At 37.4% G+C, this 19764-nt stretch overlaps 3 protein-coding genes and 1 pseudogene across 3 annotated transcripts; all 4 read left to right on the top strand.

Moving 5' to 3' along the window:
* The first annotated feature begins 1040 nt into the window (after positions 1-1040).
* On the top strand, positions 1041-2569 carry LOC120987221 (nodal homolog 2-A-like). The gene is made up of 3 exons (XM_040415815.1): positions 1041-1341; positions 1585-2294; positions 2417-2569. The coding sequence occupies exons 1-3, from the start codon at positions 1041-1043 to the stop codon at positions 2567-2569; spliced, it is 1164 nt and encodes a 387-aa protein (XP_040271749.1).
* Positions 2570-3768: 1199 nt separating this feature from the next.
* On the top strand, positions 3769-7954 carry LOC120987594 (annotated as a pseudogene).
* Positions 7955-10917: 2963 nt separating this feature from the next.
* On the top strand, positions 10918-12446 carry LOC120987220 (nodal homolog 2-A-like). Its single transcript, XM_040415813.1, has 3 exons — positions 10918-11218; positions 11462-12171; positions 12294-12446. The coding sequence occupies exons 1-3, from the start codon at positions 10918-10920 to the stop codon at positions 12444-12446; spliced, it is 1164 nt and encodes a 387-aa protein (XP_040271747.1).
* Positions 12447-16774: 4328 nt separating this feature from the next.
* Positions 16775-18303, top strand: LOC120987219 (nodal homolog 2-A-like). Its single transcript, XM_040415812.1, has 3 exons — positions 16775-17075; positions 17319-18028; positions 18151-18303. Exons 1-3 carry the CDS (start codon positions 16775-16777, stop codon positions 18301-18303), a joined length of 1164 nt encoding a protein of 387 aa, XP_040271746.1.
* The last annotated feature ends 1461 nt before the right edge of the window (positions 18304-19764 follow it).

The following is a 19764-nucleotide window of genomic DNA, read 5'->3' as shown; positions in this document are numbered from 1 at the left end:
ATAGGAGCCAATACATTCTAATACTGTCTGGAGCGCTCGCTCCGTACAGTATTCATACAAAGAATTATGCGAATCGACTTCAGATGTTTCATCCAAAGTCGATTCGCTTATCCCTAATCTTCATGTAAACAGGTCTACAAAGTTGGTGAGTACTCATGAGGTAGATAGATAGATAGATAGATAGATAGATAATAGAGAGAAAGATAGAAAGAAAGAAAAATAGATAGGAAAGATAAAGATAGATAGATAGATAGATAGATAGATAGATAATAAAAGAAAGATAAATAAATATTGATAGATAGATAGAAATACAAGAAAGACAAATGTAGGTTGATAGATAATAGATAAGAAACAAAGATAAATATAAAAAGATAGATAGAGAGATAGATAGATAGATATGAGAGACAGATGAAGATAGATCAGAAAGATAGATAGATAGATAGATAGATAGATAGATAGATAGATAGATAGATAGATAGATAAAGAAGAAAGATATATATAAATAGACAGATATGAGAGATATAAAAATAGATAAAAAAAAAAGAAAAGATAGATATTTAGGTAGATATGGATAGAAAGACATGAGATAGATAGATGAGATAGATAAATTGATTGATAGATAGATATAGAAAGATTAGAAAGATAAATTAAGTATAGAGAGATAAATATTAATTAATATTTAAAATATTATGACATCATTATTGCAAAAGCTACAATTGAATAGCCGTGTGCACTTCCTAAAAACCTTTACTTTTGGATTCTCAAACAGAGTTTCTGTTTTACAGACATTAAAGGAGAATTTGTTTGTATAAACAGGTACTTATGTCGCCTAACGACTTGCCTCATTTACATAATAGAAAAAGTGTCTATTGTGGCCTTTACCTTTGTTGTGTTTACATAGATGAAAGGTCAAAGGTGTTAAGATAGAGGCTTTTGATCCATGGATATATAAGTTAAGAGAACACTCAAGACCTCATATCATTCTTGGAGAAGCTCTTAGCAACATCTCTTGAGAAACATTACAGAATACCTGTGTAGATATGTCTTGGTTGACCTCCATTCTACACTTCACAATCCTCTCCGTGGTTCTGGGAATGCCTTCCTCTCTACCAGGGAAACAAACAAGAATTCCTTTTCAAAATTCAAACCTTGGTATAAAGAATTCATCCAGTCTGCATTCATCCAGTCTGCATGGAAGCACAGACTCTCAGAATATGAAGTACTCTCCCTTCATGATACAGCTCTATCAGGTCCTCACCATGAGGAACACAACAGATCTACCCAGACTGGAACACTCCGTCCTTCAAGATTCTGACACCATTCTAAGCCTCTCTGCCAAAAGTAAGTCTTTATTGATTATATCATGATCATTTTTGTATGTTTATTTGTTCCTGGTTTTTTATATAACCATTGGAGACACATATGTCTCACCTATATGTTTTTGGTCTTAAAATTGGTACTCTGTAAAAGAGATGTTGACCAATTCCTACCTTACATAAATATAACATTGAATGCATTATATTTGGTGAAACTATTGATCATATAGCACAGTTGTTGACCTTAGTTTTCTTTTATTGCTTCCAGATTGCTCTCAACTGACCGATCACTGGGTGTTATCTTTTGATATGTCTTCTGTCACAAACAACAATAAAATACAATTGGCAGAGTTGAGGATACAGCCTTCTTCTCCTGAAAGAATCAGAGATGTGACCCTTGACATCTATAATAGTAAAGAAGGCAAAGAGAAGATCTTTTTGGGGTCAATGAAAGTTGACCTTAGTAGTGAAAGCGGATCGAGTTTGAAGATTGTCAATATCACTAGAATGATGCAATCCTATTTCCATGAAGAAAAACATTCTAATAATCAAAAAGACATGAAGGCCAAGGAAATGTCCAAGAATAATCAAGAAAACAACTGTACAGAAGTGCCAATGGAAAAAGTTGTGTTGGTGGTTTTTATCAAGGACACTCCTTCTGCTAACCTCTATGGATACCCGAACCTCATCCAGACAGTTGAGTCATCAAAATATGTGATGACCCCAGCTTCTGGTACTAGGAGATTTAGGAAAGGTAGAAATGCAATGCATGGCATCATTATGGCCAACTTTACCATCAAACCTATTGAAGATGGAAGACCTTTGTGCAGAAGAGTAGACATGATTGTAGACTTTGAAAAGATTGGATGGGGAGACCAGATAATCTATCCCAAGAAGTTCAATGCATACAGATGTGAAGGAGAGTGTCCGATCCCCCTGAGCACGATCTTCAAGCCAACCAACCATGCTTATGTTAAGGTAATTATTACTTTTTTTCCTATATATTTGCTTGACAATTATAAAATTTACTGTTACATTTATATTGTCATAAGAAATTACAATTTCTTAATAAAATAATATTTTTTCTTTAATCTCTTTAGAGTTTGGTAAAATTTTACCATCCAGATAGAGTTGATTGCTCCTTGTGTAGTCCAGTGAAGATGAGCCCATTATCTTTGCTGATGTATGAAGACGGAAAAGTTGTCTTGAAGCACCATGAAGATATGGTTGTTGAAGAATGTGGATGTCATTGAGAGGACTTAACAGAAATTTTATATTGCTCTAACTTAAATATGTTTTAACCTGTAGTGGTCGTACAAGAGACCTTCCATGGATCCACACAGAAATGCTTTGGAGTGTAGCACTGGACAGCAGGGTTGTACCTATAGGGGGTGGAGAGGTTGCAGTCAACCTAAAAGGCACCCTTATCCCATATGCGAAGACCAAACCTATCAAAAATGTGTGATGTTTGGTGACTATGTCAAATATTTTGCCTAGAGTCAAAACTAAAGAAATAAATATTCCTAAGGTAATATGTATATAACTATGTAGATATATATTGTATATTGTGAGAGGTGTAATAAAATTTTTTATTTGAAATTCTGTTTTGTGTGCTTTGTTTTGGGTTGTGGCTATATGTAATAGAGAAGTACAATTAGTCTGCACTAAAGATGAGCAAATCAGTTCGTAACTAATCCGGTTCATTACAAACGTTCCAGCTTCTTTGGTTCGCTTACATGAAGATTAGGGATGAGCGAATCGACTTTGGATAAAACATCCGAAGTCGATTCGCATAAAACTTTGTTCCAATACTGTACGGAGCAGGAGCTCTGTACTGTACTAGACTATATTGGCTCCGATGAGTAAAAGTTATTGCTTTGCGAAGTCTCGCAAGACTTCACGTAATAACTTCATAAATTAATTTGTACTGTAAAAAAAAACATTTCCCGAAGCTATTACGCGAAGTCTCGTGAAACTTTGCGAAGCAATAACTTCGGCTCATCTGAGCCAATACAGTGTAATTCTGTACCGAGCTCCTGCTCTGTACAGTTTTGGAACAAATTTTTATGCAAATCGACTTCGGATGTTTCATCCAAAGTTGATTCGCTCATCCCTAATCATGAGGTAGGAAGACGAAGGATGCTCACATGACCCTGAGGAAGTAGGGGGGGCTTGCACTGATTGGCTCATAGGCTGACAGTGCAGCCTAGATAAGCAAATCAATGCTGCTCTAGACAGGAAGGTGTCCTTGCGAAACACGCTGAACGCCATTCTGTGTTGGTCTATGAATGAGGGACTGCATAGTCATAATCAAGCTTATATTCTACTATCAAGAAGGGCATGGAGGGTCTTTATGGAAGACAGAAGCATTGCCCTGTGCAAGGTCTGCAAGAGTTATATAAGACACAGGCAGTCAAGTGCAAACATAGGCATCAGAGCTCTGTTGAACCACATGAAGCAGCATCACCCCATCCCATGGGCAACAGAGGTGGCATCTACTGCAACAAGAGTGTTCTTCTCCTGGTCTCCTTTTTGGCAGCCAGGCCACATCCATGAACAGTACTGTATTGTGAAAGAAATTAAATGGTTAATGAACATGAATGGTGCCAATTGTACCTAATTGTCAAATATTCTCAATTTTTGGGGAGTTTTATGCTCAAATGTCTTTAACATAACATCTATGATTAAGAAATATAGTCACTTGATTCTTTAAAGGAAGTTAGACACCATAAATAGGGAACTTCTTGCATCTATCACATTGTCGTCCACAGTATCTGCCTCTCCCGCTCATCCTCCTCCTCCTCTGCTCTATCATCAGTCATTGATAACGGAATGCATGTACAGGAAACAATCCACTTGCGAGCAAGCTTAATTTCCAACTGGCCAACTTTCCGGTGGTGCAGTAGCTGCCATATCATTTAGTAGAGTCTGCTGCCTTTAGGGAGCTGATGGCGTGCACTCAGCCTCACTGGAAGACACATAGCTGGCATTTTTCCCAAAAAAGCATACCTGCCTGGTACTCTCACATGGCAGAGAACGTAGGCCACTCCTTGTGATTCTCGCTATGCAGCAATGTGCACACTATGGTGGGCACCTGAAGAAGCTGTTATGGGCAGGAAGTTTACCTGTCTTTTATGGCCTGCTGGGTCAATGTTTTTTGCAGTAGCGGGGAGGCAGCACCCCAGCAACATTGCATTTCAGCCATTCTTATGAGTCGAGGAATGCTGTCCTGGACTTGCAGTGACTGAACGGTCTGCTGTTACACCACTTAATCTGTGGCGATCCAACTAGCTGGAATTCAACATTGCACTAGCTCGAGTGTCTGCATGACATAAAGGACCAAGGTCCTAGGGCCTAGATCAGGACAGGAAACAGGCTAGGTACGGTACTATAATAAACTTACCTGTCCGGGCTCCAGTGGCAAGATCCTTAGCCTTGGCACAGCCATGCCGAGAGAGACGTGGTGCCAAGCCACGCCCCATGGTTATGCGACCCCTAGTAACAGGATGCATTACTCTGTTTCTCCCTGCAGTGGGGGGTTGGTGCTGGGGGAGATTAACAGTGGGCTGTTTGCTCAGCTGCTCTATATCTGTGTACTAGTGTTTCTGACTAATGGAGCGCCAAGGCAATGGACCTATCAGGTTCTGATCCAGGGACTCTGCGTTCCATTTAAACTACTTACTGGCCATACACTAGTGCCAGTGAAAGTCTTGTTTGGCTCACTAGCTAGGTTTTTTCTTTACTGTTCCTGCATTTGCGTACTGATTTCTCTGTACTTCTGAACCTGGCTCTTCTTCTGACCACTCTCTGTCTCTTGTTTGGTACTGTGTTGCCCGCCTGGTTCTAACCCATTGACATACAACTCTGCTGTTGTGTTTGTTGGTGTTTATCTGTCACTGGACTTATGTAGAGTAGGGACCGCCGTTCAATTGCGATTTTGCAGTGTCCTTGTCTGTCCCTACCTACAGACATTACAGGTACACAGGTAGTCAGACAAAAGAGCACATCTTTGCTGCTTACTAGACACTAGAACAACCTAAATCTCAGGCACCCTCCTTCTGATCAGGATGCCTTATATACTCAGGAAGAGCCAACCATAAGCTGGGCAAGACTCTGATAAACTCATCAAAGTAATATATCTTCAGAAGTGAATTGCACAATACTTTGAATACTGTACGGAGCCACTTGGAACCGAAACAGAGATCTGGAAATGTTGATTTACAGTACAAATTAATTTGTGAAGTTATTACACAAAGTCTTGCGAGACTTCTCAAAGTAATAACTACGGTTCATAGGAGCCAATACATTCTAATACAGTACGGAGTGCAGAGGTAGATAGATAAAGAAAAAAAGAAAGAAAGAAAGGAAAATAGATAGGAAAGATAAAGATAGATAGATAGATAGATAGATAGATAGATAGATAGATAGATAGATAGATAGAGAAGAAAGATATATATAAATAGACAGATATGATAGATAGAAAATTAGATTTAAAAAAAATGAAAAGATAGATACATAGGTAAGGATAGGAAAGGATACAAAGACATGAGTTAGATAGATAAGATCGCCAAATTGATAGATCTAGAGAGATTAGAAAGATAAATTAAGTATAGAGAGATAAATAGATTTATATCATATTTAAAATATTATGACATCATTATTGCAAAAGCAAAATCTTATTAGCCGTGTGCCCTTTATAAAAACATTTACTTTGGATTTCTTAAACAGTTTCTGTTTTACAGACATTAAAGGAGAATTTGCTGGTATAAACAGGTACTTATGTCACCTAACGACTTGCCTTATTTATATAATAGAAGAAATGTCTATTGTGGCCTTGACCTTTGTTGTGCTTACATAGCTGAAAGGTCAAAGGTGTTAAGATAGAGGCTTTTGATCCTATAAGTGATCAGCTCTTTTTCGGGGGTCATTCTCACAGATATCTTCGCCAGACACCAAGTTTAAGGTCCAAACACTGTGCTTTATTGCGGCACATCCGCGTAAACATAAACAATTATACAAAATAATAAACACTCACCCGGCTGGGCTCTAACTAAACATAACATAACCTAGTCCCTGACTTAACTACCGGTTACAGTTCTTATCTTGCATCAGATCCGGCTTTCCCAACATAACAGTTCCCCAGCCTCCAGGCTGTACAAGTACAAGTCCCTTTAGGGGATTAGGGTCCAGCAGTCCTCCCGACTCTGACCTAGCGACCCTAGTACCACAGGCGTCACTGCGTCCCCAAAGTCCAGGCTATCACCTAGCCTTGTGTACCCTCAGCCACACCAGCTGAGACCACTCTTACAGAGCCTCCAGCAGGACTCTGTTGCACAAAGAATCTCCCTCTGACTGACAGTCTGGGCTGGGCTCTTATGCCAGAATTGATGAATGACTGGAAAGACATGGAAACTCCTGACATGAATCTCCCCTAGCCGCGATGAGGCCCGTCACTACCTCACAATCCTCACAATGAACTCACAAGACCTCATATCATTCTTGGAGAAGTTCTTAGCAATATCTCTTCAGAAACATTACAGAATACCTGTGTAGATATGTCTTGGTTGACCTCCATTCTACACTTCACAATCCTCTCCATTGTTCTAGGAATGCCTTCTTCTCTACCAAGGATTCCCCTTCAACTTTCAAACCTTGGCTTAAAGACTTCATCCAGTCTACATGGAAGGACAGACTCCCAGAACATAAAGTACTCTCCCTTTATCATGCAGCTCTATCAAATCCTGACCATGAGGTTATTAACTGATTTTAACTAATATTTTATGTATCATGTACTAATAAAGATATATATTTATTATTTCCTATCCGGATTGGCCGTTGTTTGTGTTATATATCAGGGGAATATCCGGATGATATTGGTTCTCCCCCATATGTATTGGTGTTTACTTATTTCCTTCAAGACAAACATTCTAATAATCGTGAAGACTTGAAGGACAAGGGAATGTCCAAGGAAGGTCAAGAAAACAACTGTACAGAAGTGTCGATGGAAAGAGTTGTGTTGATGTTTTTTACGAAGGACACTCCTTCTACTAACCTCTACGGTTATTCCAACCTTATCCAGACAGTCGAGTCGTCTAAATTTGTGATGACGCCAGCTTCTGGTACTAGGAGATTTAGCAAAGGTAGAAATGCAATGCATGGCATGATTATGGCCAACTTTACCATCAAACCTATTGAAGATGGTAGATCTTTGTGCAGACAAGTAGAAATGATAGTGGACTTTGAAAAGATTGGATGGGGAGACCAGATAATCTATCCCAAGAAGTTCAATGCATACAGATGTGAAGAAATCCTGCCCCATCCCCCTGAGCACGATCTTCAAGCCAACTAACCATGCTTACATTAAGGTAATTAGTATTTTTTTCTATAGTTTTACTTGACAATTATTAAATTTACTGTTACATTTATATTGTCATAAGAAATTACCATTTCTTGATAAAATTATATATTTTCTTTAATTTCTTTAGTGTTTGGTAAAATTTTACCATCCAGATAGAGTTGATTGCTCCTCGTGTACCCCAGTAAAAATGAGCCCATTTTCTATGCTGATGTATGAAGACAAAAAGGTGGTCTTGAAGCACCATAAAAATATGATTGTGGATGTCATTGAGAAGACTTAACTGAAATGTTATATTGTTCTAACTTAAATATGTTTTAACCTTTAGTGGTCTTACAAGAGACCTTCCATGGATCCACATAAAAATGCTTTGGAGTATAGCACTGAACAGCAGGGTTGTACCTATAAGGGGTGGAGAGGTTTTAGTGATTTAAATGCTTTCTTTTTGTCATTTATTGCTTTCTTTACATTTCAATGTATCCAAATTGGTTTTCTCTTGTTCCTTAAACTGTTATTCCCATAAGGTATGTACCTCTCACAATTAGATTTTAGGATGCTTTTAAAAATATCCAATTTTGTGGCTGCATTTTTATTTTTGAGGACTATGTCCCAGTTAGTTAGGCCTATGGACTCTCTTAGTTGGCTAAATGTATTTTAAGAAAGTGTAATAATGTATCATTTAAAAATAATGACATTATTGCAAATTGATAGATAGACAGACAGACAGTTGAGATGAGCGATGTTTTGCAAAATTCTATTTGGCTGCTTCACCAAATTTTACAAAACAATTTGCTTCCTAACAAATTATTTCATCACGAAGCGCATTTATTTTTGTAAGTAGTGGGTGCAATGACAGGGAGCTGCAATAGCACTGCTCCTCATTATTGTATCCCTCAGATGCCGCATTCATACATGATCGTGGCATTTGAGAGTAAAATTAACATTGAAAAAAGGAAATCATACTTACCGCTTCCATTTGCTCTCGACAGATAGAGAGATAAATAGATAAGCAAGAAAGATAAATATAAATAGATATGAGTAAGAGAGATAGATACACATAGTTGAGAAAGATAACGTTAGATAGATAGATAGATAGATAGATAGATATGAAAAGATACACTAGATATATATAGGTAGATATGGACAGAAAGACATGAGATATTAAAAAATAGATAGATAGATAGATATTAAAGATAAATAAGGATAGATAGATAGATAGATAGAAGATAAATATTGCAAATGACAGAACAAAAACACTACAAAAACTAAATTCTTGAAAGCATATGATAATCTTATCACATAAGCATCTTGCCAGTAAAATCTTACTGTAGATGTTACTGTAACATCCACACCTCTGGGATAAAACAAAACTTTGACACCTATGATATAGAAGTGTTACTGGGCAAACAATGAGTTCAGAGGATTGTACTATTCAGATAGAAATACATTATTTAAAGTGGGAGATCAAAGTTTTTATAAGTGTTAGAAAGGCACAATACACTATGTGCAGCTACACACTCTGATAAACTCATCAAAGTAATATATCTTCATAAGGGATTTGCACAATACTTTGAATACTGTACAGAGCCACTTGGAAATGTTGTTTTACAGTACAATTTAATTTAACACAAACAACGGCCAATCCGGATAGGAAATAATAAATATATACCTTTATTAGTATATGATATAAACATAAAATGTTAGTTAAAATTAGTTGGAGGTGCAAATACACATGAGGCTAAATTTGCCACACAAGGGATTACAGACAGTATAAACGCCAGAGTATAATTCAATAATTCAAAAACATATGGGAGACACAGATCCTTTTGCAGGTATATTCATTGGTATGTGTGGATTTTTGAGGTTGATTATCCATCTTCAGTTTGGTATTTGGCACTTTATGCAATGATCCTATGCACTCCATGCGGTGACCTCATACCCCTATTTTTGTATGATTGAATTATACTCTGGCGTTTATACTGTCTGTAATTCCTTGTGTGGTAAATTTTGCCTCATGTGTATTTGCACCTCCAACTAATTTAACTAACATTTTATGTATCATGTACAAATAAAGATATATATTTATTATTTCCTATCCAGATTAGGTGTTGTTTGTGTTATATATCAGGGGAATATCTGGATGATATTTGTCTTTCCCCATAACGTATTGGTGTTTAAGTAGAAATTTATTTGTGAAGTTATTACACAAGGTGTCGCGATAACTCCGGCTCATAGGAGCCAATACATTCTAATACTGTCTGGAGCGCTCGCTCCGTACAGTATTCATACAAAGTATTATGCGAATCGACTTCAGATGTTTCATCCAAAGTCGATTCGCTTATCCCTAATCTTCATGTAAACAGGTCTACAAAGTTGGTGAGTACTCATGAGGTAGATAGATAGATAGATAATAGAGAGAAAGATAGAAAGAAAGAAAAATAGATAGGAAAGATAAAGATAGATAGATAGATAATAAAAGAAAGATAAATAAATATAGATAGATAGATAGAAATACAAGAAAGACAAATGTAGGTTGATAGATAATAGATAAGAAACAAAGATAAATATAAAAAGATAGAGAGATAGATAGATAGATAGATAGATAGATAGATAGATATGAGAGACAGATGAAGATAGATCAGAAAGATAGATAGATAGATAGATAGATAGATAGATAGATAGATAGATAAAGAAGAAAGATATATATAAATAGACAGATATGAGAGATAGAAAAATAGATTAAAAAAATGAAAAGATAGATATTTAGGTAGATATGGATAGAAAGACATGAGATAGATAGATGAGATAGATACATTGATTGATAGATAGATATAGAAAGATTAGAAAGATAAATTAAGTATAGAGAGATAAATATTAATTAATATTTAAAATATTATGACATCATTATTGCAAAAGCTACCATTGAATAGCCGTGTGCACTTCCTAAAAACCTTTACTTTTGGATTCTCAAACAGAGTTTCTGTTTTACAGACATTAAAGGAGAATTTGTTTGTATAAACAGGTACTTATGTCGCCTAACGACTTGCCTCATTTACATAATAGAAAAAGTGTCTATTGTGGCCTTGACCTTTGTTGTGTTTACATAGATGAAAGGTCAAAGGTGTTAAGATAGAGGCTTTTGATCCATGGATATATAAGTTAAGAGAACACTCAAGACCTCATATCATTCTTGGAGAAGCTCTTAGCAACATCTCTTGAGAAACATTACAGAATACCTGTGTAGATATGTCTTGGTTGACCTCCATTCTACACTTCACAATCCTCTCCGTGGTTCTGGGAATGCCTTCCTCTCTACCAGGGAAACAAACAAGAATTCCTTTTCAAAATTCAAACCTTGGTATAAAGAATTCATCCAGTCTGCATTCATCCAGTCTGCATGGAAGCACAGACTCTCAGAATATGAAGTACTCTCCCTTCATGATACAGCTCTATCAGGTCCTCACCATGAGGAACACAACAGATCTACCCAGACTGGAACACTCCGTCCTTCAAGATTCTGACACCATTCTAAGCCTCTCTGCCAAAAGTAAGTCTTTATTGATTATATCATGATCATTTTTGTATGTTTATTTGTTCCTGTTTTTTTATATAACCATTGGAGACACATATGTCTCACCTAAGTGTTTTTGGTCTCAAAATTGGTACTCTGTAGAAGAGATGTTGACCAATTCCTACCTTACATAAATATAACATTGAATGCATTATATTTGGTGAAACTATTGATCATATAGCACAGTTGTTGACCTTAGTTTTCTTTTATTGCTTCCAGATTGCTCTCAACTGACCGATCACTGGGTGTTATCTTTTGATATGTCTTCTGTCACAAACAACAATAAAATACAATTGGCAGAGTTGAGGATACAGCCTTCTTCTCCTGAAAGAATCAGAGATGTGACCCTTGACATATTTAATAGTAAAGAAGGCAAAGAGAAGATCTTTTTGGGGTCAATGAAAGTTGACCTTAGTAGTGAAAGCGGATCGAGTTTGAAGATTGTCAATATCACTAGAATGATGCAATCCTATTTCCATGAAGAAAAACATTCTAATAATCAAAAAGACATGAAGGCCAAGGAAATGTCCAAGAATAATCAAGAAAACAACTGTACAGAAGTGCCAATGGAAAAAGTTGTGTTGGTGGTTTTTATCAAGGACACTCCTTCTGCTAACCTCTATGGATACCCGAACCTCATCCAGACAGTTGAGTCATCAAAATATGTGATGACCCCAGCTTCTGGTACTAGGAGATTTAGGAAAGGTAGAAATGCAATGCATGGCATCATTATGGCCAACTTTACCATCAAACCTATTGAAGATGGAAGACCTTTGTGCAGAAGAGTAGACATGATTGTAGACTTTGAAAAGATTGGATGGGGAGACCAGATAATCTATCCCAAGAAGTTCAATGCATACAGATGTGAAGGAGAGTGTCCGATCCCCCTGAGCACGATCTTCAAGCCAACCAACCATGCTTATGTTAAGGTAATTATTACTTTTTTTCCTATATATTTGCTTGACAATTATAAAATTTACTGTTACATTTATATTGTCATAAGAAATTACAATTTCTTAATAAAATAATATTTTTTCTTTAATCTCTTTAGAGTTTGGTAAAATTTTACCATCCAGATAGAGTTGATTGCTCCTTGTGTAGTCCAGTGAAGATGAGCCCATTATCTTTGCTGATGTATGAAGACGGAAAAGTTGTCTTGAAGCACCATGAAGATATGGTTGTTGAAGAATGTGGATGTCATTGAGAGGACTTAACAGAAATTTTATATTGCTCTAACTTAAATATGTTTTAACCTGTAGTGGTCTTACAAGAGACCTTCCATGGATCCACACAGAAATGCTTTGGAGTGTAGCACTGGACAGCAGGGTTGTACCTATAGGGGGTGGAGAGGTTGCAGTCAACCTAAAAGGCACCCTTATCCCATATGCGAAGACCAAACCTATCAAAAATGTGTGATGTTTGGTGACTATGTAAAATATTTTGCCTAGAGTCAAAACTAAAGAAATAAATATTCCTAAGGTAATATGTATATAACTATGTAGATATATATTGTATATTGTGAGAGGTGTAATAAAATTTTTTATTTGAAATTCTGTTTTGTGTGCTTTGTTTTGGGTTGTGGCTATATGTAATAGAGAAGTACAATTAGTCTGCACTAAAGATGAGCAAATCAGTTCGTAACTAATCCGGTTCATTACAAACGTTCCAGCTTCTTTGGTTCGCTTACATGAAGATTAGGGATGAGCGAATCGACTTTGGATAAAACATCCGAAGTCGATTCGCATAAAACTTTGTTCCAATACTGTACGGAGCAGGAGCTCTGTACTGTACTAGACTATATTGGCTCCGATGAGTAAAAGTTATTGCTTTGCGAAGTCTCGCAAGACTTCACGTAATAACTTCATAAATTAATTTGTACTGTAAAAAAAAACATATCCCGAAGCTATTACGCGAAGTCTCGTGAAACTTTGCGAAGCAATAACTTCGGCTCATCTGAGCCAATACAGTGTAATTCTGTACGGAGCTCCTGCTCTGTACAGTTTTGGAACAAAGTTTTATGCAAATCGACTTCGGATGTTTCATCCAAAGTTGATTCGCTCATCCCTAATCATGAGGTAGGAAGACGAAGGATGCTCACATGACCCTGAGGAAGTAGGGGGGGCTTGCACTGATTGGCTCATAGGCTGACAGTGCAGCCTAGATAAGCAAATCAATGCTGCTCTAGACAGGAAGGTGTCCTTGCGAAACACGCTGAACGCCATTCTGTGTTGGTCTATGAATGAGGGACTGCATAGTCATAATCAAGCTTATATTCTACTATCAAGAAGGGCATGGAGGGTCTTTATGGAAGACAGAAGCATTGCCCTGTGCAAGGTCTGCAAGAGTTATATAAGACACAGGCAGTCAAGTGCAAACATAGGCATCAGAGCTCTGTTGAACCACATGAAGCAGCATCACCCCATCCCATGGGCAACAGAGGTGGCATCTACTGCAACAAGAGTGTTCTTCTTCTCCTGGTCTCCTTTTTGGCAGCCAGGCCACATCCATGAACAGTACTGTATTGTGAAAGAAATTAAATGGTTAATGAACATGAATGGAGCCAATTGTAACTAATTGTCAAATATTCTCAATTTTTGGGGAGTTTTATGCTCAAATGTCTTTAACATAACATCTATGATTAAGAAATATAGTCACTTGATTCTTTAAAGACACCATAAATAGGGAACTTCTTGCATCTATCACATTGTTGTCCACAGTATCTGCCTCTCCCGCTCATCCTCCTCCTCCTCTGCTCTATCATCAGTCATTGATAACGGAATGCATGTACAGGAAACAATCCACTTGCGAGCAAGCTTAATTTCCAACTGGCCAACTTTCCGGTGGTGCAGTAGCTGCCATATCATTTAGTAGAGTCTGCTGCCTTTAGGGAGCTGATGGCGTGCACTCAGCCTCACTGGAAGACACATAGCTGGCATTTTTCCCAAAAAAGCATACCTGCCTGGTACTCTCACATGGCAGAGAACGTAGGCCGCTCCTTGTGATTCTCGCTATGCAGCAATGTGCACACTATGGTGGGCACCTGAAGAAGCTGTTATGGGCAGGAAGTTTACCTGTCTTTTATGGCCTGCTGGGTCAATGTTTTTTGCAGTAGCGGGGAGGCAGCACCCCAGCAACATTGCATTTCAGCCATTCTTATGAGTCGAGGAATGCTGTCCTGGACTTGCAGTGACTGAACGGTCTGCTGTTACACCACTTAATCTGTGGCGATCCAACTAGCTGGAATTCAACATTGCACTAGCTCGAGTGTCTGCATGACATAAAGGACCAAGGTCCTAGGGCCTAGATCAGGACAGGAAACAGGCTAGGTACGGTACTATAATAAACTTACCTGTCCGGGCTCCAGTGGCAAGATCCTTAGCCTTGGCACAGCCATGCCGAGAGAGACGTGGTGCCAAGCCACGCCCCATGGTTATGCGACCCCTAGTAACAGGATGCATTACTCTGTTTCTCCCTGCAGTGGGGGGTTGGTGCTGGGGGAGATTAACAGTGGGCTGTTTGCTCAGCTGCTCTATATCTGTGTACTAGTGTTTCTGACTAATGGAGCGCCAAGGCAATGGACCTATCAGGTTCTGATCCAGGGACTCTGCGTTCCATTTAAACTACTTACTGGCCATACACTAGTGCCAGTGAAAGTCTTGTTTGGCTCACTAGCTAGGTTTTTTCTTTACTGTTCCTGCATTTGCGTACTGATTTCTCTGTACTTCTGAACCTGGCTCTTCTTCTGACCACTCTCTGTCTCTTGTTTGGTACTGTGTTGCCCGCCAATACACTATGTGCAGCTACACACTCTGATAAACTCATCAAAGTAATATATCTTCATAAGGGATTTGCACAATACTTTGAATACTGTACAGAGCCACTTGGAAATGTTGTTTTACAGTACAATTTAATTTAACACAAACAACGGCCAATCCGGATAGGAAATAATAAATATATACCTTTATTAGTATATGATATAAACATAAAATGTTAGTTAAAATTAGTTGGAGGTGCAAATACACATGAGGCTAAATTTGCCACACAAGGGATTACAGACAGTATAAACGCCAGAGTATAATTCAATAATTCAAAAACATATGGGAGACACAGATCCTTTTGCAGGTATATTCATTGGTATGTGTGGATTTTTGAGGTTGATTATCCATCTGCAGTTTGGTATTTGGCACTTTATGCAATGATCCTATGCACTCCATGCGGTGACCTCATACCCCTATTTTTGTATGATTGAATTATACTCTAGCGTTTATACTGTCTGTAATTCCTTGTGTGGTAAATTTTGCCTCATGTGTATTTGCACCTCCAACTAATTTAACTAACATTTTATGTATCATGTACAAATAAAGATATATATTTATTATTTCCTATCCAGATTAGGTGTTGTTTGTGTTATATATCAGGGGAATATCTGGATGATATTGGTCTTTCCCCATAACGTATTGGTGTTTAAGAAGAAATTTATTTGTGAAGTTATTACACAAGGTGTCGCGATAACTCCGGCTCATAGGAGCCAATACATTCTAATACTGTCTGGAGCGCTCGCTCCGTACAGTATTCATACAAAGTATTATGCGAATCGACTTCAGATGTTTCATCCAAAGTCGATTCGCTTATCCCTAATCTTCATGTAAACAGGTCTACAAAGTTGGTGAGTACTCATGAGGTAGATAGATAGATAGATAGATAATAGAGAGAAAGATAGAAAGAAAGAAAAATAGATAGGAAAGATAAAGATAGATAGATAGATAATAAAAGAAAGATAAATAAATATAGATAGATAGATAGAAATACAAGAAAGACAAATGTAGGTTGATAGATAATAGATAAGAAACAAAGATAAATATAAAAAGATAGATAGAGAGATAGATAGATAGATAGATAGATAGATATGAGAGACAGATGAAGATAGATCAGAAAGATAGATAGAAGGATAGATAGATAGATAGATAGATAGATAAAGAAGAAAGATATATATAAATAGACAGATATGAGAGATAGAAAAATAGATTAAAAAAATGAAAAGATAGATATTTAGGTAGATATGGATAGAAAGACATGAGATAGATAGATGAGATAGATACATTGATTGATAGATAGATATAGAAAGATTAGAAAGATAAATTAAGTATAGAGAGATAAATATTAATTAATATTTAAAATATTATGACATCATTATTGCAAAAGCTACAATTGAATAGCCGTGTGCACTTCCTAAAAACCTTTACTTTTGGATTCTCAAACAGAGTTTCTGTTTTACAGACATTAAAGGAGAATTTGTTTGTATAAACAGGTACTTATGTCGCCTAACGACTTGCCTCATTTACATAATAGAAAAAGTGTCTATTGTGGCCTTGACCTTTGTTGTGTTTACATAGATGAAAGGTCAAAGGTGTTAAGATAGAGGCTTTTGATCCATGGATATATAAGTTAAGAGAACACTCAAGACCTCATATCATTCTTGGAGAAGCTCTTAGCAACATCTCTTGAGAAACATTACAGAATACCTGTGTAGATATGTCTTGGTTGAGCTCCATTCTACACTTCACAATCCTCTCCGTGGTTCTGGGAATGCCTTCCTCTCTACCAGGGAAACAAACAAGAATTCCTTTTCAAAATTCAAACCTTGGTATAAAGAATTCATCCAGTCTGCATTCATCCAGTCTGCATGGAAGCACAGACTCTCAGAATATGAAGTACTCTCCCTTCATGATACAGCTCTATCAGGTCCTCACCATGAGGAACACAACAGATCTACCCAGACTGGAACACTCCGTCCTTCAAGATTCTGACACCATTCTAAGCCTCTCTGCCAAAAGTAAGTCTTTATTGATTATCTCATGATCATTTTTGTATGTTTATTTGTTCCTGGTTTTTTATATAACCATTGGAGACACATATGTCTCACCTAAGTGTTTTTGGTCTCAAAATTGGTACTCTGTAGAAGAGATGTTGACCAATTCCTACCTTACATAAATATAACATTGAATGCATTATATTTGGTGAAACTATTGATCATATAGCACAGTTGTTGACCTTAGTTTTCTTTTATTGCTTCCAGATTGCTCTCAACTGACCGATCACTGGGTGTTATCTTTTGATATGTCTTCTGTCACAAACAACAATAAAATACAATTGGCAGAGTTGAGGATACAGCCTTCTTCTCCTGAAAGAATCAGAGATGTGACCCTTGACATCTATAATAGTAAAGAAGGCAAAGAGAAGATCTTTTTGGGGTCAATGAAAGTTGACCTTAGTAGTGAAAGCGGATCGAGTTTGAAGATTGTCAATATCACTAGAATGATGCAATCCTATTTCCATGAAGAAAAACATTCTAATAATCAAAAAGACATGAAGGCCAAGGAAATGTCCAAGAATAATCAAGAAAACAACTGTACAGAAGTGCCAATGGAAAAAGTTGTGTTGGTGGTTTTTATCAAGGACACTCCTTCTGCTAACCTCTATGGATACCCGAACCTCATCCAGACAGTTGAGTCATCAAAATATGTGATGACCCCAGCTTCTGGTACTAGGAGATTTAGGAAAGGTAGAAATGCAATGCATGGCATCATTATGGCCAACTTTACCATCAAACCTATTGAAGATGGAAGACCTTTGTGCAGAAGAGTAGACATGATTGTAGACTTTGAAAAGATTGGATGGGGAGACCAGATAATCTATCCCAAGAAGTTCAATGCATACAGATGTGAAGGAGAGTGTCCGATCCCCCTGAGCACGATCTTCAAGCCAACCAACCATGCTTATGTTAAGGTAATTATTACTTTTTTTCCTATATATTTGCTTGACAATTATAAAATTTACTGTTACATTTATATTGTCATAAGAAATTACAATTTCTTAATAAAATAATATTTTTTCTTTAATCTCTTTAGAGTTTGGTAAAATTTTACCATCCAGATAGAGTTGATTGCTCCTTGTGTAGTCCAGTGAAGATGAGCCCATTATCTTTGCTGATGTATGAAGACGGAAAAGTTGTCTTGAAGCACCATGAAGATATGGTTGTTGAAGAATGTGGATGTCATTGAGAGGACTTAACAGAAATTTTATATTGCTCTAACTTAAATATGTTTTAACCTGTAGTGGTCTTACAAGAGACCTTCCATGGATCCACACAGAAATGCTTTGGAGTGTAGCACTGGACAGCAGGGTTGTACCTATAGGGGGTGGAGAGGTTGCAGTCAACCTAAAAGGCACCCTTATCCCATATGCGAAGACCAAACCTATCAAAAATGTGTGATGTTTGGTGACTATGTAAAATATTTTGCCTAGAGTCAAAACTAAAGAAATAAATATTCCTAAGGTAATATGTATATAACTATGTAGATATATATTGTATATTGTGAGAGGTGTAATAAAATTTTTTATTTGAAATTCTGTTTTGTGTGCTTTGTTTTGGGTTGTGGCTATATGTAATAGAGAAGTACAATTAGTCTGCACTAAAGATGAGCAAATCAGTTTGTAACTAATCCGGTTCATTACAAACGTTCCAGCTTCTTTGGTTCGCTTACATGAAGATTAGGGATGAGCGAATCGACTTCGCATAAAACTTTGTTCCAATACTGTACCGAGCAGGAGCTCTGTACTGTACTAGACTATATTGGCTCCGATAAGTAAAAGTTATTGCTTTGCGAAGTCTCGCAAGACTTCACGTAATAACTTTATAAATTAATTTGTACTGTAAAAAAAACATTTCCCGAAGCTATTACACAAAGTCTCGTGAAACTTTGCGAAGCAATAACTTCGGCTCATCTGAGCCAATACAGTGTAATTCTGTACGGAGCTCCTGCTCTGTACAGTTTTGGAACAAAGTTTTATGCAAATCGACTTCGGATGTTTCACCCAAAGTTGATTCGCTCATCCCTAATCATGAGGTAGGAAGACGAAGGATGCTCACATGACCCTGAGGAAGTCGGGGGGGCTTGCACTGATTGGCTCATAGGCTGACAGTGCAGCCTAGGTAAGCAAATCAATGCTGCTCTAGACAGGAAGGTGCCCTTGCGAAACACGCTGAACGCCATTCTGTGTTGGTCTATGAATGAGGGACTGTATAGTCATAATCAAGCTTATATTCTACTATCAAGAAGGGCATGGAGGGTCTTTATGGAAGACAGAAGCATTGCCCTGTGCAAGGTCTGCAAGAGTTATATAAGACACAGGCAGTCAAGTGCAAACATAGGCATCAGAGCTCTGTTGAACCACATGAAGCAGCATCACCCCATCCCATGGGCAACAGAGGTGGCATCTACTGCAACAAGAGTGTTCTTCTTCTCCTGGTCTCCTTTTTGGCAGCCAGGCCACATCCATGAGCAGTACTGTATTGTGAAAGAAATTAAATGGTTAATGAACATGAATGGTGCCAATTGTACCTAATTGTCAAATATTCTCAATTTTTGGGGGGTTTTATGCTCAAATGTCTTTGACATAACATCTATGATTAAGAAATATAGTCACTTGATTCTTTAAAGGAAGTTAGACACCGTAAATAG

The sequence above is a fragment of the Bufo bufo genome, chromosome 1, assembly GCF_905171765.1.
Source record: "Bufo bufo chromosome 1, aBufBuf1.1, whole genome shotgun sequence".
Lineage (NCBI taxonomy): Eukaryota > Metazoa > Chordata > Amphibia > Anura > Bufonidae > Bufo > Bufo bufo.
This window is presented reverse-complemented; position numbering and strand designations above follow the sequence as displayed.

Bases quoted from the DNA above. Each gene is read 5' to 3' on its own strand.
- LOC120987221 (XM_040415815.1), top strand. From the start codon at position 1,041: ATGTCTTGGTTGACCTCCATTCTACACTTCACAATCCTCTCCGTGGTT. The intron at 1,342-1,584 runs GTAAGTCTTTAT...TATTGCTTCCAG, and splicing joins TCTAAGCCTCTCTGCCAAAA to ATTGCTCTCAACTGACCGAT. The intron at 2,295-2,416 runs GTAATTATTACT...TAATCTCTTTAG, and splicing joins CCAACCATGCTTATGTTAAG to AGTTTGGTAAAATTTTACCA.
- LOC120987220 (XM_040415813.1), top strand. From the start codon at position 10,918: ATGTCTTGGTTGACCTCCATTCTACACTTCACAATCCTCTCCGTGGTT. The intron at 11,219-11,461 runs GTAAGTCTTTAT...TATTGCTTCCAG, and splicing joins TCTAAGCCTCTCTGCCAAAA to ATTGCTCTCAACTGACCGAT. The intron at 12,172-12,293 runs GTAATTATTACT...TAATCTCTTTAG, and splicing joins CCAACCATGCTTATGTTAAG to AGTTTGGTAAAATTTTACCA.
- LOC120987219 (XM_040415812.1), top strand. From the start codon at position 16,775: ATGTCTTGGTTGAGCTCCATTCTACACTTCACAATCCTCTCCGTGGTT. The intron at 17,076-17,318 runs GTAAGTCTTTAT...TATTGCTTCCAG, and splicing joins TCTAAGCCTCTCTGCCAAAA to ATTGCTCTCAACTGACCGAT. The intron at 18,029-18,150 runs GTAATTATTACT...TAATCTCTTTAG, and splicing joins CCAACCATGCTTATGTTAAG to AGTTTGGTAAAATTTTACCA.